The sequence below is a fragment of the Neopsephotus bourkii genome, unplaced genomic scaffold (assembly GCF_033783945.1).
Source record: "Neopsephotus bourkii isolate Nb327-2 ecotype Australia unplaced genomic scaffold, CSIRO-AGI_Nbou_v1 NB_1765, whole genome shotgun sequence".
Lineage (NCBI taxonomy): Eukaryota > Metazoa > Chordata > Aves > Psittaciformes > Psittacidae > Neopsephotus > Neopsephotus bourkii.
The window spans coordinates 757,210-770,163 of record NW_026902239.1 but is presented as its reverse complement, the minus strand read 5'-3'; the positions used below and the strand labels follow the sequence as shown (position 1 = coordinate 770,163).

The 12,954-nt window shown below is 37.8% G+C and overlaps 1 protein-coding gene across 2 annotated transcripts in view; it reads right to left on the bottom strand.

Moving 5' to 3' along the window:
- Nucleotides 1-12,954, bottom strand: part of ZDHHC14 (zinc finger DHHC-type palmitoyltransferase 14) — a 104,180-nt gene that overhangs the window by 15,193 nt on the left and 76,033 nt on the right. For both annotated transcript variants that reach the window (XM_061378205.1, XM_061378206.1), the window contains exons 4-5: nucleotides 6,189-6,326; nucleotides 2,231-2,279 (exon numbers count right to left, since the gene is read on the bottom strand). In XM_061378205.1, the coding sequence (XP_061234189.1) occupies nucleotides 2,231-2,279; nucleotides 6,189-6,326 (187 nt within the window). The remainder of the gene's footprint in view (nucleotides 1-2,230; nucleotides 2,280-6,188; nucleotides 6,327-12,954) is intronic.

The following is a 12,954-nucleotide window of genomic DNA, read 5'->3' as shown; positions in this document are numbered from 1 at the left end:
CCTAGAAAAATAGATACAATAAATCAGTAGGAACAAGACAATGGGAAAAGAATACAGTAAAAAGAATCCGTATATTAACCACGTATCAACACTTAGTGAAGTCAGTTTCCAAGACAACATCAACTCAAAATATTCCAGAACAAGGACACAGCCTTAAAACATACAAAACCAGTCTAATCACTAAGCCTAACAACAGAAGAGAAATATGACAGCTTCTCACCATTACAGAGACACAGATGGGTGGACAAAGGTTTTGGTGATAAATAATCCCAGTATCAGTTAAGTTTTATATTGCAGGTATTCTCACCTAATGAACTAGCATGTTTGCTAGTCTCCCCCTTTTATCTCCTCCTCAAACTATGGGGAGTCATAGTCAAACTAACAAGACAGAAACTCAGTCTCAGTTGACTGTGCAACAGCCACAGCTAAAGCAGAGTAAATAAATAAAACAGTAGACTGTTGTTAGCAGGGGGTTCAGAAAGGTATAAAAGAAGGCAATAGCCCCAAAACATTACGCACAATAAAACCAGGTCTTTGATAGGGTACAGATATTAAAGAGAGCTGTAGATTAGCACAGTTGGGTAGAGTCTGTACATCAAGACTAAGAGGAAGAATCACAGGCCAGAAAAGGGGAACCTTAGAGGGAGAACTCCCTACAAACCCCATCGGATGACTGAGCACTAACAGGCTATTCCTTACCACGATTACACTCAAGAGGGTCCTGAGAAGCAAGTTTCTCCCTCCACACTGTAATCCCTACTGACAAAAAAGGGGAACTCCTTTCAGTTAAAGACCTCTTTCATTTCCCCACTGAAAAGGACTTCTTTCCCCAAGTAAGAGACTTCTGTTATTTCTCCACAAAAAGATCTCTAGAACAGCATGTTAGATCACCATGACTCCATTAATTAAAAACCAAACACAAAAAAAGCAATATATTCTCAACATAAAGCATAACTTACTAGCATAATATGGTATAATGCTCCCTTGGTATCCCACACAGTGTTGTTAGCAAGCTAGAAATGGCAACATTCTCTGTGCCTGAACTGACTGACTTGCTCCAAAGCAGCATTCCCAATACTACTTGGACAATTTATCTTTTTACTGTTATGAATTGTAACCAAGCTATTAAATTGTCCAACATATCACTACCAAACCCAGCCGTTTCAACAAGATGCACTCAGCCTTTCAAAGCAGCACATCACTGAATACAAATTACAAATAAGCAGCCCATTGTTCCTGTACAAGAATCCTCAATTACCTTTTGATTTAAGGAAAATTGAAAGCTATTCTCACTTTGAAAATAGCTCGAAAGAATCATCTTTTATAGGAATTGGCTACAGTTGTTTTAATTGGAAGCTACTATGCTATTTAGAGCAGTTTGGTTTTGCTTTGTAAAATTTCTTCTATGAAAAAAACCCTAAACAACGGCTTTGTTTATTTAACAAAGGAATTTACAGCTCAGTGACTCAACCTGACAAACACATATACACACAAAACTGCATTTTCAGAATTTGGAGAATCTGACACTTGGAAAAACTAGCTGGAAAGTGAGGTCTGTCTTTATGCACAACTACAAGTGACAGAGCTGTTGCTACTCTTCCGTGGAAAACAGCAGACTTTGAGGGAGAGTTTTCCCAGAGTCTTCTCTTTCCCAAGCTGAAAAACAAGAGCAGTCCCTGTGTATAGGCATGTGCATTACGTAACCTAATAGAAGCTGATACTTGAAAATGGCTTCTGTAAAATACAGTAAACTGACATAAGAATACTTCCAGAAATTGAACTCTTCAGGGACAGCTTATGGTTTCAGTTGTTCCACAACCTACTTTTTCCATCCTGACAAGAATCAGCCATTTTGGATAGTTTCTGCTGCAAAAGCAGAATAATTATTAAATATTTTAAATGAAACCACAGCAGGATAAATATATACTGTGAGATATATTTACGAATTCCATCACAAACATATGGAGCATATTTCCATCACAAATGGCAACTACAGACTTTTTGTCAAGAGTATTACTCTACAGAAGATAAAGAATAGAAAACACCCCAGGCTATAGTCTCTTTCCTACCTCCAACATGTGGCAAGAAATCCTGCTTTGCAAGGACTGATGAAATCACTACCTGATAAAAGCCCCAAATGCCCGTATCCATCAAAGCAAGAAAACAAGCAAAACACATCTCAGATATTATTTTGCAATAAGAGCTAAAATTTGTTCCACTGAAAGGATATCTTGCAGGACTGTCCTTCAAGGCATTGAGGAACCCTGTTTGTTGAGAACCTGTAGAAACAGAACCCAAAATTACCAGCTGAGTAAGAAACTGGACTTCTGGCTGCTTTCAACATAGGTAACACAAGTAATATATGAAGATAACCAAATAATCATAGATTTACTAATATGAATCTGAGAATATGTTGCTCAGCAGCAACAACATCAGAAAAAAAACTTGGGTAAGTTATCAGGTTAACATCTGCAGGGTATTTTCTCAGTCATACCACGAACTGATAAACACATACTTTCCCATGAACAAGATTTCTGATTATCCCTGCTCTTTTCAGGCCTAATATGGAAACAAAATATTATAAGCTACTTTTATATTTTGAAATACTATTTTTCAAAGTGCTTTTTTGACTTGTAAAATTTATTCTATAAACCCAGATTGTCAACCTTCCCTCCTCTGTTCTGGGAGCAGACAAATTCTATAAACTATAATCCTGCTCCTACTCCACCTGCACAGGTTTTTCTAGTAAGTGCTTGCTGCTTCTGGGCAAGTAAGAGAAAAGAGTAGCTGAAAAAAGCTCAAGAGCAGCATGATCTAGTGGACTAGAGATGCAGAAGCATCCACTTGGATTCCACAACCATGAGATATTAATCAAAAAGGATAATTCGACAATTTGCCGATTGCAACAAGTTACTTTCTAGAAACTGACTCAATGTCATACAGCTACAGCCACATAGTTTGCATTTTACTGTATAACTTAGATGATTTAAATGCATCAGGCCAAAAGTCTTTCCCTCAACAAAAAACTTCCCCTTAGCTAAATTCACCTGAAGATTTGTATGAAGAGAGAAAAATCTTGTCTTTCAAACAAAAAAAGGAAAACACGTATGTGTGTGTGTACACACATATATATTCTCTAGGCCTCCATGGTCAATTTTACTGTTTGCCATTAAAAAGTGAAAGTTACTTACCTTGTATTTCTGAGCCTTTTCAGACTCTCATAACCGATTCTTAGCCTCAAAGCACAAGACTAACGGAACTTCCCCTACCTTCTTACAATTTTTTACGATCCTTAATGGCAATGGCAGCAGGTAGGTGTGATTTCTATTCCCTAATGCTTGTCACACTCCTCCAAGCAGTTCCCAATACATCAGAAAGGGGTGGCTCCTCACTGCAACAAACAGTTGAAATACTGATACTTCAAACAGAGCTGTGTGACTGTGAAGACAGACGCCACTATTGAAAATGCCTTAAGCTTGGGAAGATGGAATAAAATCTTGCAAGACAATACCTTTAAAATATCAGATTTATATATTGGTTTTATTATCTTCAATAATAATATGTACACATATTTTTAATCCTGGAAAGGGAAGATGTCCAATGAATGCCTCAGGCGAACACACAAAACAAAAAGATGTATCCCCCATCTTGTCACCACTTAGGCCCAACAAAAATTATAAAAAAGCCAGGTTGCAAGATGTATTAAAACCAGATTTCCTATGTAATCAAAAAGGTCACAGAATGAACTTCCCTATCAGGGAATGAACCAAGCAGATTTATTTTGGGTTTTTTTTTTTTTTTGTATTTTAACATCAATACCTACAAGTTGCTATAAATATCCCTCAGTCCCTTCCTAAAAGACTATTGTCAGAAGACAAGTGTTACTAAAGGTAATCCTGCTGAGATTGTCTTTGGAAAAGCTAAACACAAGATTTCATTAAGCCTGCAGGATTTCCTCTAGAAGAATAATTTTGCCAGGACTTATGCATATACATATGGATGACTTTGAAACAGCAGTAAGATTATAGTCCCAGGATTTAAAACTGAGACTTTATTCAGACATGCTAACAGAAAGCAGTCTATGCCAAGCGCAAAGGTTCAGGTTAAAGAACTGAGGACCCTGCTTATTGGGTAGCATCAGCTGAAGAACTGCCTGGCTGGAAAACAGAACAAAAATGCTTGAGTGGTAATTACTAAAAAGGTAGATCTGAGGACTTCTAGAAGCATGGTAGGCACAGAGAGACTGGAGTGATCAATATGATAAGAAAACCTTACATGTAAAGAATTCTTTTTTTGGATATAGTCAAGATTATAGTAGACAAATTTGAAAGCCAGGCTTGAAGATCAAATGTAGCAAATAAACACTGAGGAACTAATCACAATTCATACCTGCTCCCATTGCCTTTGAGGACCAACCAGTCTATAGAACTAAAGAGGTTTCTCCTGTCTCATCCAAGGTAGATAAACCTTCACAGCAAGAATATTTTACAGGTGACAGACAATTCAGCATTTAACATTTACTATACGTTATCTGTAACACATACATAATGCTGAAGTGCTTCTCAACCACACAAAGGCACAATTAATTTCTCTGATCTTTGTCTAATTCATATTTAGAAGTAGGTATGGATATTGTAAAGTTAAAATCCACTGGATAAATGCACTTGACATACAGAACACAAAATCCCGGCATCACATTGGTAATTCATATGCTGAAAGCTAAGGAAAAAAGAACTGTAGTCTTTGTGAAATAAAGGTAGGTTAGCTTCAAAAGTAGCTTTACACTGTCAGATCGATAATGTTTTTAACTACTGAATTCTAGCAAAGTAAGATGACAGAAAAAACCCCCATGCTTCCTTCTTCAATGTAAAAGGTATGTATATATATACTCAAGTATGCCCAAATAAATGTCAAGAATTTCAGTATTAATGGAAAGAGTTCTCTTTCCAAAAATTACTTTTCCCTTTTTAAACAATATGTACATCTTATCTCTGCTCTTTTAACTGGTATTAGAAATGCTGTATCTGTCAGCGAGAACAACTTGTTCCAGACTCTGTAAGAATTAGGCGCCCGTACTTCTAGCCTAAGTGCTATGTCTCTGATCTATAGGAGAACCACTCAGTGCTTTGTATCCTCCTTTCGTGAAGCACAAATAAAAGCAGGAGTTCTAATTTTTAAATACAAATTTTCCTCTGCGCAGTGTAAGCAGTGTAGGGAATTGAGCTCTATCCAGCTTATTTTTCAGTAAATCATTTTCTAAATATTGCCGTTATCAAGTTTGCTTTATAAACGTGTTGTAAGCTGAAATTATTACTTCTATCAGGTTTCCATTATAATACAGAATACAAAGAAATAAAAAGATCACATTTCCAAAATGATTCAAGAAATACTCTTCAAAGCAATATCCTGTGTAATTAGTGAAAAGATAGAACACTTAAGCTTCCTAGAGATAAAGAGACCCCCACAACATACAAAAGGTCTTCAAAGACAAGTCTTAATCTCCACCATAAATTAGATCAATATAGCAGCTAACAAAGTTGTTAGACCTGTGGAAAGCTGTTAGACCTGTGGAAAAAATTAGACCCACAAGAGTCCTGACCTCAAATCCAAAACAGAATACAAATAAAAATCAATCTTAAACTTATGAATATTCATCTTCCAATAGCTTATTCATTCCATTTTGAATTTGTTGCTCTCAGAATGTCTATGCAAATGAAAGTAACTTGTGTTGAAAATAGGGTAGAGAAAGATGTAAAACTAAACAGCAAACAACAAAATGTGTAAAATAGCTCCAATCTATTTTCTAGTAATTTTCTTGTTTGTTCTGATGGCAAGTGACCCATGCTTACATTTTAAAAAGCACACAAAAATTCTTTGATAAAATAATATTATCTGTGTCCTTAGACATAACTATGTGTGCTGCTTTTCCATTTAGTCACCCATAAAAGGACCAAAAAAATAAAGAAAATTAACACTATATTAAGATACAGCCAGTGCCAGATCAATGACTACTATGACCAGGGTCTGCTACAGACCGGAAATGGGATTTACTGGGGATTGTGAAGCTTCAGAGAAAAGGCAAATAAATAAATAAAGAAATAAACCCTGAATGATCAAAAGATTAACTTAAAAATAAAAAACTCAAGCAAATGGCTACATACGTAATCTGATTTCACCAGCATACTTACGAAGGATGACGTGGGTGATAACGAATGCAAATATAAAGACTGTCAGAAAGGACAGAGATAAAATAAACATATAAAAAAATCTGTAGTTTCTTTTCCCCACACAGTTGCCTACCCAGGGACAGTGGTGATCAAACCGTTCTGAAATGAGAGGCAGAAGAAAAAAAAATGGAAAACGATTAATAAAATGCTCTTTATTTGGAAAAAGCTTTCTGAATACTATATTAAAACTCCTGACTTAAATGGCATTTGCAAATTAGCCACAGAGAAATTCTTATTTAGAACGGAAAAAAATAGAAAAAGAATAAAAAAAAAGGAAGTATTTTAAGGAAAACCTTACAGCTTTCAAAGAAATCAAAGCATGGCTGAGGTGAGCTCCTCTTAAACTAACAACATTATTGTGATAAATTGTGCAGACCAATAAGCATGTATTTATCCACTGTCATATTGAGTAGTACAACTACTCTGTATTTTATATTTTCAAAATAGGTTTCGTTTTTCTTCTTCCAGTGACTCTTCTACTCAAAACTGGAGGTTTTGATGTTGATTTATATCTGTCACAATCACACTTCTGACGTACGTCTACTATCATCTCATCCATCCATTATAGTATATGAAATATTTATACCCCCCCACTTCATTTTATTGCTTCACTCAAAATATTGTCCATTCCAGACCACCTATTTTTCCTCTTAAGATTTGACACTGCCACACAGAATTATTATAAACAGCAAAATAATTCACATAAACTATTTATTTATCAAATGTTAAAATTTAGGCAGTCTTGTACAATTTGCTTATGCTTTTTTTGGTTTTGAGGTTGGTTATTTCCTTAAATAATCTATTCAGTCTTGCAGGAATTTTCTGTAAACCACATGGTATAAGAAATGGTAGACGTCATCTAAATGCTCTGTTACCCTTTGTGCTATAGCCTCCCACTTTTTTAGTAGATCAAACCCTTTCCTTTTATTTGCCTGAGAGATTAACTCGTTCATGAGACAGGAAAAGGTCAGGGTAGGTCAGAAATGAGTGTTCCCAACACAGGAGAAATGGCCAAGTGCTGGAAAGCAGCAGAGGGAACAGTTCACTCTGCTTCTCCCCAGGCAGCCTGGACTCCCCCTCCCCATCCACCCCAGTATGCCGGGAAATGGAAACAAACAGGCATTTCCTAACTTTGAATTGGAGAGACTACACTGACAGAACAACAGAATTTTGAATTTTTCAATCAAATTCAAGATCATCAGACAGACAGGTGCTCTCATACTGACTCTCTCTGATCCTTGTCCAAATCCTGTTTTGTTTTCTTGACTTCTATGCTTCCACTGATGTATATCGAACTATATGTAAATCCACAGTAAAGGCAAGCTATAAATTTGAAGTCCTTAAGCCCTATGTTTAAAAGGCACATCTGTCCATGCACAGCAGTTTATTTTAGCTGTGGTTTTAGGTTAAAGACCCACATTACAGCTTTTCCTTGAAGGATGTATTTAGTATTATCTTCATTTTAAAAGGCCAAAACAACATGCACAACAGATTTCTGAGTTCACCAAGACTTTCAGGGGTATTTAAAGTGGCTTTGCATGACAGCTGTGTGGACCACATGTTTCTGCCCTAAATCCGTTTCAAATTCCAGTGGGGGTATACAAGGTGAAGTTACTGAACTTTCTTAGAATAAGACTTCAGAAATACATTGATTCAATGTGTGCTGCTAAGAATACCAAGAACTAAACACTCTGCTATGTAAAAGGTCAGGAGATACTACCTTTATTCAGTGCAATACAGTTGTATTCCAAAAATAAGTTGACATCACATTTGAACAATGCTTATTTTTAGACTTATGCTTCTGAATGAGTTCTTATATTCTGATAAATACTACACTTTATTTCATGGGCACCTAATACAACATATGAGTGAATAATGACACCAAGAAAAATACCGCTCCAGAGCCGTTTAAAAAGCATAATCCAGAATTACTGTAGTGCTTCAGAAAAAAAAAAAAAAATTATGACATGGCTTTGGATGATAAACTCTGTATATACACATTCATTCTATTTTATGCTGACATTCTGAGAATCAACAAGTTACACTGACATAAAGCTCAGTCTCTAGCCATGAAACTACTTAGATACCTTAGACATCTATTTGATGGATTCAGATAAATACAAACAGAAAAACACACACATACACACAAAGCCCTGTCTATAAAAATACAGACTCAGTTTTCTCAGTCATAAAATAGAAAGGGATGTGATATTTATGTTATATGCCTCAAAAGCATATTAAAGAGCAAGAGATTAATCTACTCAGAAGAGCATAAATATGTAAATGCAAGTTAAAGATAATAGCCTTACAGCTTGTGACCTACTCTGCTTGTTAATGCAAGAGAAAACAGCCAATCCTGGCGAAATGAACAGACAACTAAGCAGAAACTTCTAATGCTGTTAAGAAATACAAACTCTCTTAAATCTAGAGCTGTTCCTTACAACAGACATGGCTTAATAAGTCTTGATGAACAAATAATACACTAACTTAAAGTTCACCTCCAGCACTCCAGATGCCTGCAAACTGAACCACCAATGGTTTGAAAAAGGAAGTTCTGCCTGACATCTCTACTTGGCTTGGACAACGCTGGCAGCAAAATTAAGATTTACCTTCACTGAGAAATGAAAAACCTCTGATGAGGAGAAAGCCTGGCAATTACAGCCCTCCAAAATCTAAAACGCAGAGCAAATACAAATGTAGCTGATTGTTATGAAGAATAAGACTGTTACGAGGTGATGACTGCAGTTCTGGTTTAAATTCATAAGAATATAGTTAATGTATTGCTGAAATTAATCATACATTCATGACAAAGTTAATGTAAAAATATTTGAGGCAAATCAAGAGATTCAAAACATTGGTAATAGAAACTATTGATAATAAAAGCTGGATTAGAACTCTCAATCAGGGAGGAAGCAAGCTGCAAGGGCTGAAATGTTTGCCTGTGGAAGCATCCCATGGATAGAAAAGTAGCAATAGACTACCTCCTGCACTCAATTTTAAGCAAAACCAGCCAGGTATTTGTATTGCTAATGTATTTGCCTTCAGGATATGGTATGACATGACAGCTATACCTATGTAATTGAGAACTACAGCTAAAATGATGGCCCAGCTTCTCCCCTTTTAGCAGTACTGTGAACCAGTCTCTTGCCTCCATGTTTATGGCTCTCCATCCTAACACCAAGCCTGGTGTTCATTTTACCCTGTGGGGAGACAGTTGACGGAGCCAGATGAACTTAAAACTATGGTTAATTTTCTGTTGCCTAGCTCCCCGACCAGCTCATCACAGTATCAAAGATTAAAGCTGGCCCAAGTGAAGCGGTGAGAACACACTGCCAGAAAAGAGATGAAATGATCCTTTCAGACAGTTAAGTGTTAATTAGCTTAGCTGTAACACCAGCTTTACTACAGGTTAATGCTTACCAGGACTGCAGGAAAAATCCAGGTTTGATTACTTTTTCAGGGTCTGAGAAGTAAAGCTGAAGCATACCAAAAAGAATAGTACGAACAGTTTATAAAGCAAAATATCAATGAAAACAGGAGGTGCGTAAATGGAGACTAAAAATGCTATTTGTAATGACCACAGAAAACCAAAGAGGTGAGAAACCTCAAGAGCTGTTAGTAAACCTGCACCAGTGACTTTGTTCTACTAGTCTTTCCCAAGTGATCAGCAACTTCAAATTTGGGTAGTAACTCCTGAGGATAGCCAGCAGCCCCATAACCAAATCCAAAGGGTGAGGCTTCAGCAGACAACTGAGCCAATCTAAAAACTTAGCAGTGAAAGAGATGATGACATGCTGCCTTCCCTGCCACTTCATCCCACTTCCTTCAACTGTCTAAGCTGCTGATGAATCAGTCAGGTCAGTTTCCTGAGCTAGAAGGAAAGAAAAGAACATTTTTGTTCCTTGTTTAGTGAGAAAACCTGACATACCCATGGCTTTGTGTTACCAAGGGCTGTGTGAATAGGAACAAAGGAGAGAATCACACAGGTGGGGAAAAAAAAAAGAGGATAAAGTTCAAGCAGCAAACTGTCAACATGACTCACTGGTCTCATTAACAATTACCTAATAATATATGCTAAGTAGATGGCAGAATAGCATACCAGTTACATCATACCTTAGACATTTCTCAGTTTTTACCTTCCCAAAAATATCTACATTTGAAAAACTAAGAAACATTAACTGCTGGATAGCTCAGATTAAAAGAGAACATTTCCCGTTTTAATAAGGCAAGTTCTTGTATATGGAGCTTTTATAGTATTCGCTTCAGAAGCCAAACCAAATCATGTTCCTTTCTGCCCAGAACGAAAGATTCAAATCTCTACTTTCCACAGCACAGCATGTAGACTCTTAAATCCTTAAATGTTCAGCTTCCATTTTTTCAATCACTACACTCCAGGAAACCACAGACAAAATGACCCCAATGCTTCCTTTACTCTTTCAAAACATTTAGTAAAAGCTTTATAATTTACAACGAACAAAAAAGCATCTTTACATGGAACATTTTTAGGCCAGCCTGGACCTTCAGCTTACAGCTTTTCCCACCTGTTCATACTGTGATCTCAGAAACATTTGTTATTATTTAACTGCTTTCTGCTTCCTTTGCTCCACTGGATCACTGCACACCAACGTACATTTTTCTAAAGCATAATGTCAATGCAGGTCTCAAAGACTGAAAGTGTATTGGTGCAAAAATATCTAGGTCAAACTACTTGCAAACTCCAATGAGCACAGGTTAGAATTCACTTGCTAATTTTTCCAGCCCACTGAAGTAAAGCATTGTAGGGAAAAGAAAGACACAAACCTAAGGCATTCACCGAATGCTACCACCTTTACTGAGCACACAGAATCATAGAATAGTTAGGGTTGGAAAGGACCTCAAGATCATCAAGTTTCAACCTCCCTGCCATGGGCAGGGACACCTCGCCCTAAACCATATCACCCAAGGCCTCGTCCAACCTGGCCTTGAACACTGCCAGGGATGGAGCTTTCACAACCTTCTTGGGCAACCCATTCCAGTGCCTCACCACCCTAACAGGAAAGAATTTCCTCCTTATATCCAATCTAAACTTCCCCTGTTTAAGTCCTATCACTACAGTCCCTAATGAAGAGTCCATCCCCAGCATCCTTGTAGGCCCCCTTCAGATACTGGAAGGCTGCTATGAGGTCTCCACGCAGCCTTCTCTTCTCCAGGCTGAACAGCCCCAACTGTCTCAGTCGATCTTCATATGGGAGGTGCTCCAGTCCCCTGATCATTCTCATGGCCCTCCTCTGGACTTGTTCCAACAGATCCATGTACTTTTTATGCTGAGGACACCAGAACTGCACACAATACTCCAAGTGAGGTCTCACGAGAGCAGAATAAAGGGGCAGGATCACCTCCTTCAACCTGCTGGTCATGCTCCTTTTGATGCAGCCCAGGATACGGTTGGCTTTCTGGGCTGCAAGCACACACTGAAGCTGGCTCATGTTCATTTTCTCGTTGACCAACACCCCCAAGTCCTTCTCTGCAGGGCTGTTCTGAATCTCTTCTCTGCCCAACCTGTAGCTGTGTCTGGGATTGCTCCGACCCACGTGTAGGACCTTGCACTTGGCATGGTTAAACTTCATGCGGTTGGCATCAGCCCACCTCACAAGCGTGTCAAGGTTCCTCTGGATGGCATTCCTTCCCTCCAGCGTATCAACAGAACCACACAGCTTGCTGAGGGTGCGCTCAATCCCACTGTCCATGTCAGCGACAAAGATGTTGAACAAGACTGGTCCCAACACCGATCCCTGAGGGACGCCACTCGTTACTGGTCTCCAGCTGGACATTGAGCCATTGACCACAACTCTTTGTGTGCGGCCATCCAGCCAGTTCTTTATCCATTGAGTGGTCCATTCATCAAATTGATGTCTCTCCAATTTAGAGACAAGGATGTTGTGTGGGACAGTGTTGAACGCTTTACACAAATTCAGGTAGATGACATCAACTGCTCTACCGCTGTCCATCAGTTCCATGGCCCCATGAATCCCAGGACTGAAAAGAGTGAAGAACCTGCTATTCAAATCTTGTGTCAATCAAAAGAGAAATCACATTACAGCTCAACCAACTGGTCCAGCATTCCTCAAAATTACTTTTGATAGTAGCAATACAACATAGGACTACAGACTCCATTGTTGTGGATGCACACTGAACAATTATGTAGAGATACCGACACATCTGCATGGATTTGTAATGATGACAATTACAGCTTTTTGTAGGACTATGATGTCATGAGATGATCACATCTATTCAGGGTTCTTGATCTGACATTTTGTATGACAAATGGCACTTCAGAATCTGGGTGCTCTTAAAATGTTTTGGCAAACAAATGAGGTTTTTAAAGTCCATATAAGGAACACATTTTATTACAAAAAATATTTCTTTTCTTCTAAGATACAGCAGTCCAATCCAACAGCCTGCTGAGTCATGCACACATGCACAAAAGCCAATATAACTATAGCGTTAAATCCCTTACAGTCACTTCAGAATGTCTAATAATTTAACTAATTAGTAAAAAATCTTGTATCTGATATTCATGCCAAACTTCATAAAACCTATCCTTAGCTCAGATGTTCAGTTCTACTACGTAAGTCATCACTCCTCAAAAAATTATTTATTTAATCATATTTTAAAAAGCCACTGATGGGACTTGCCATCAATTGCCAACAGCAATCAAATGCATGGATCAATTGAACTTAGACATTCA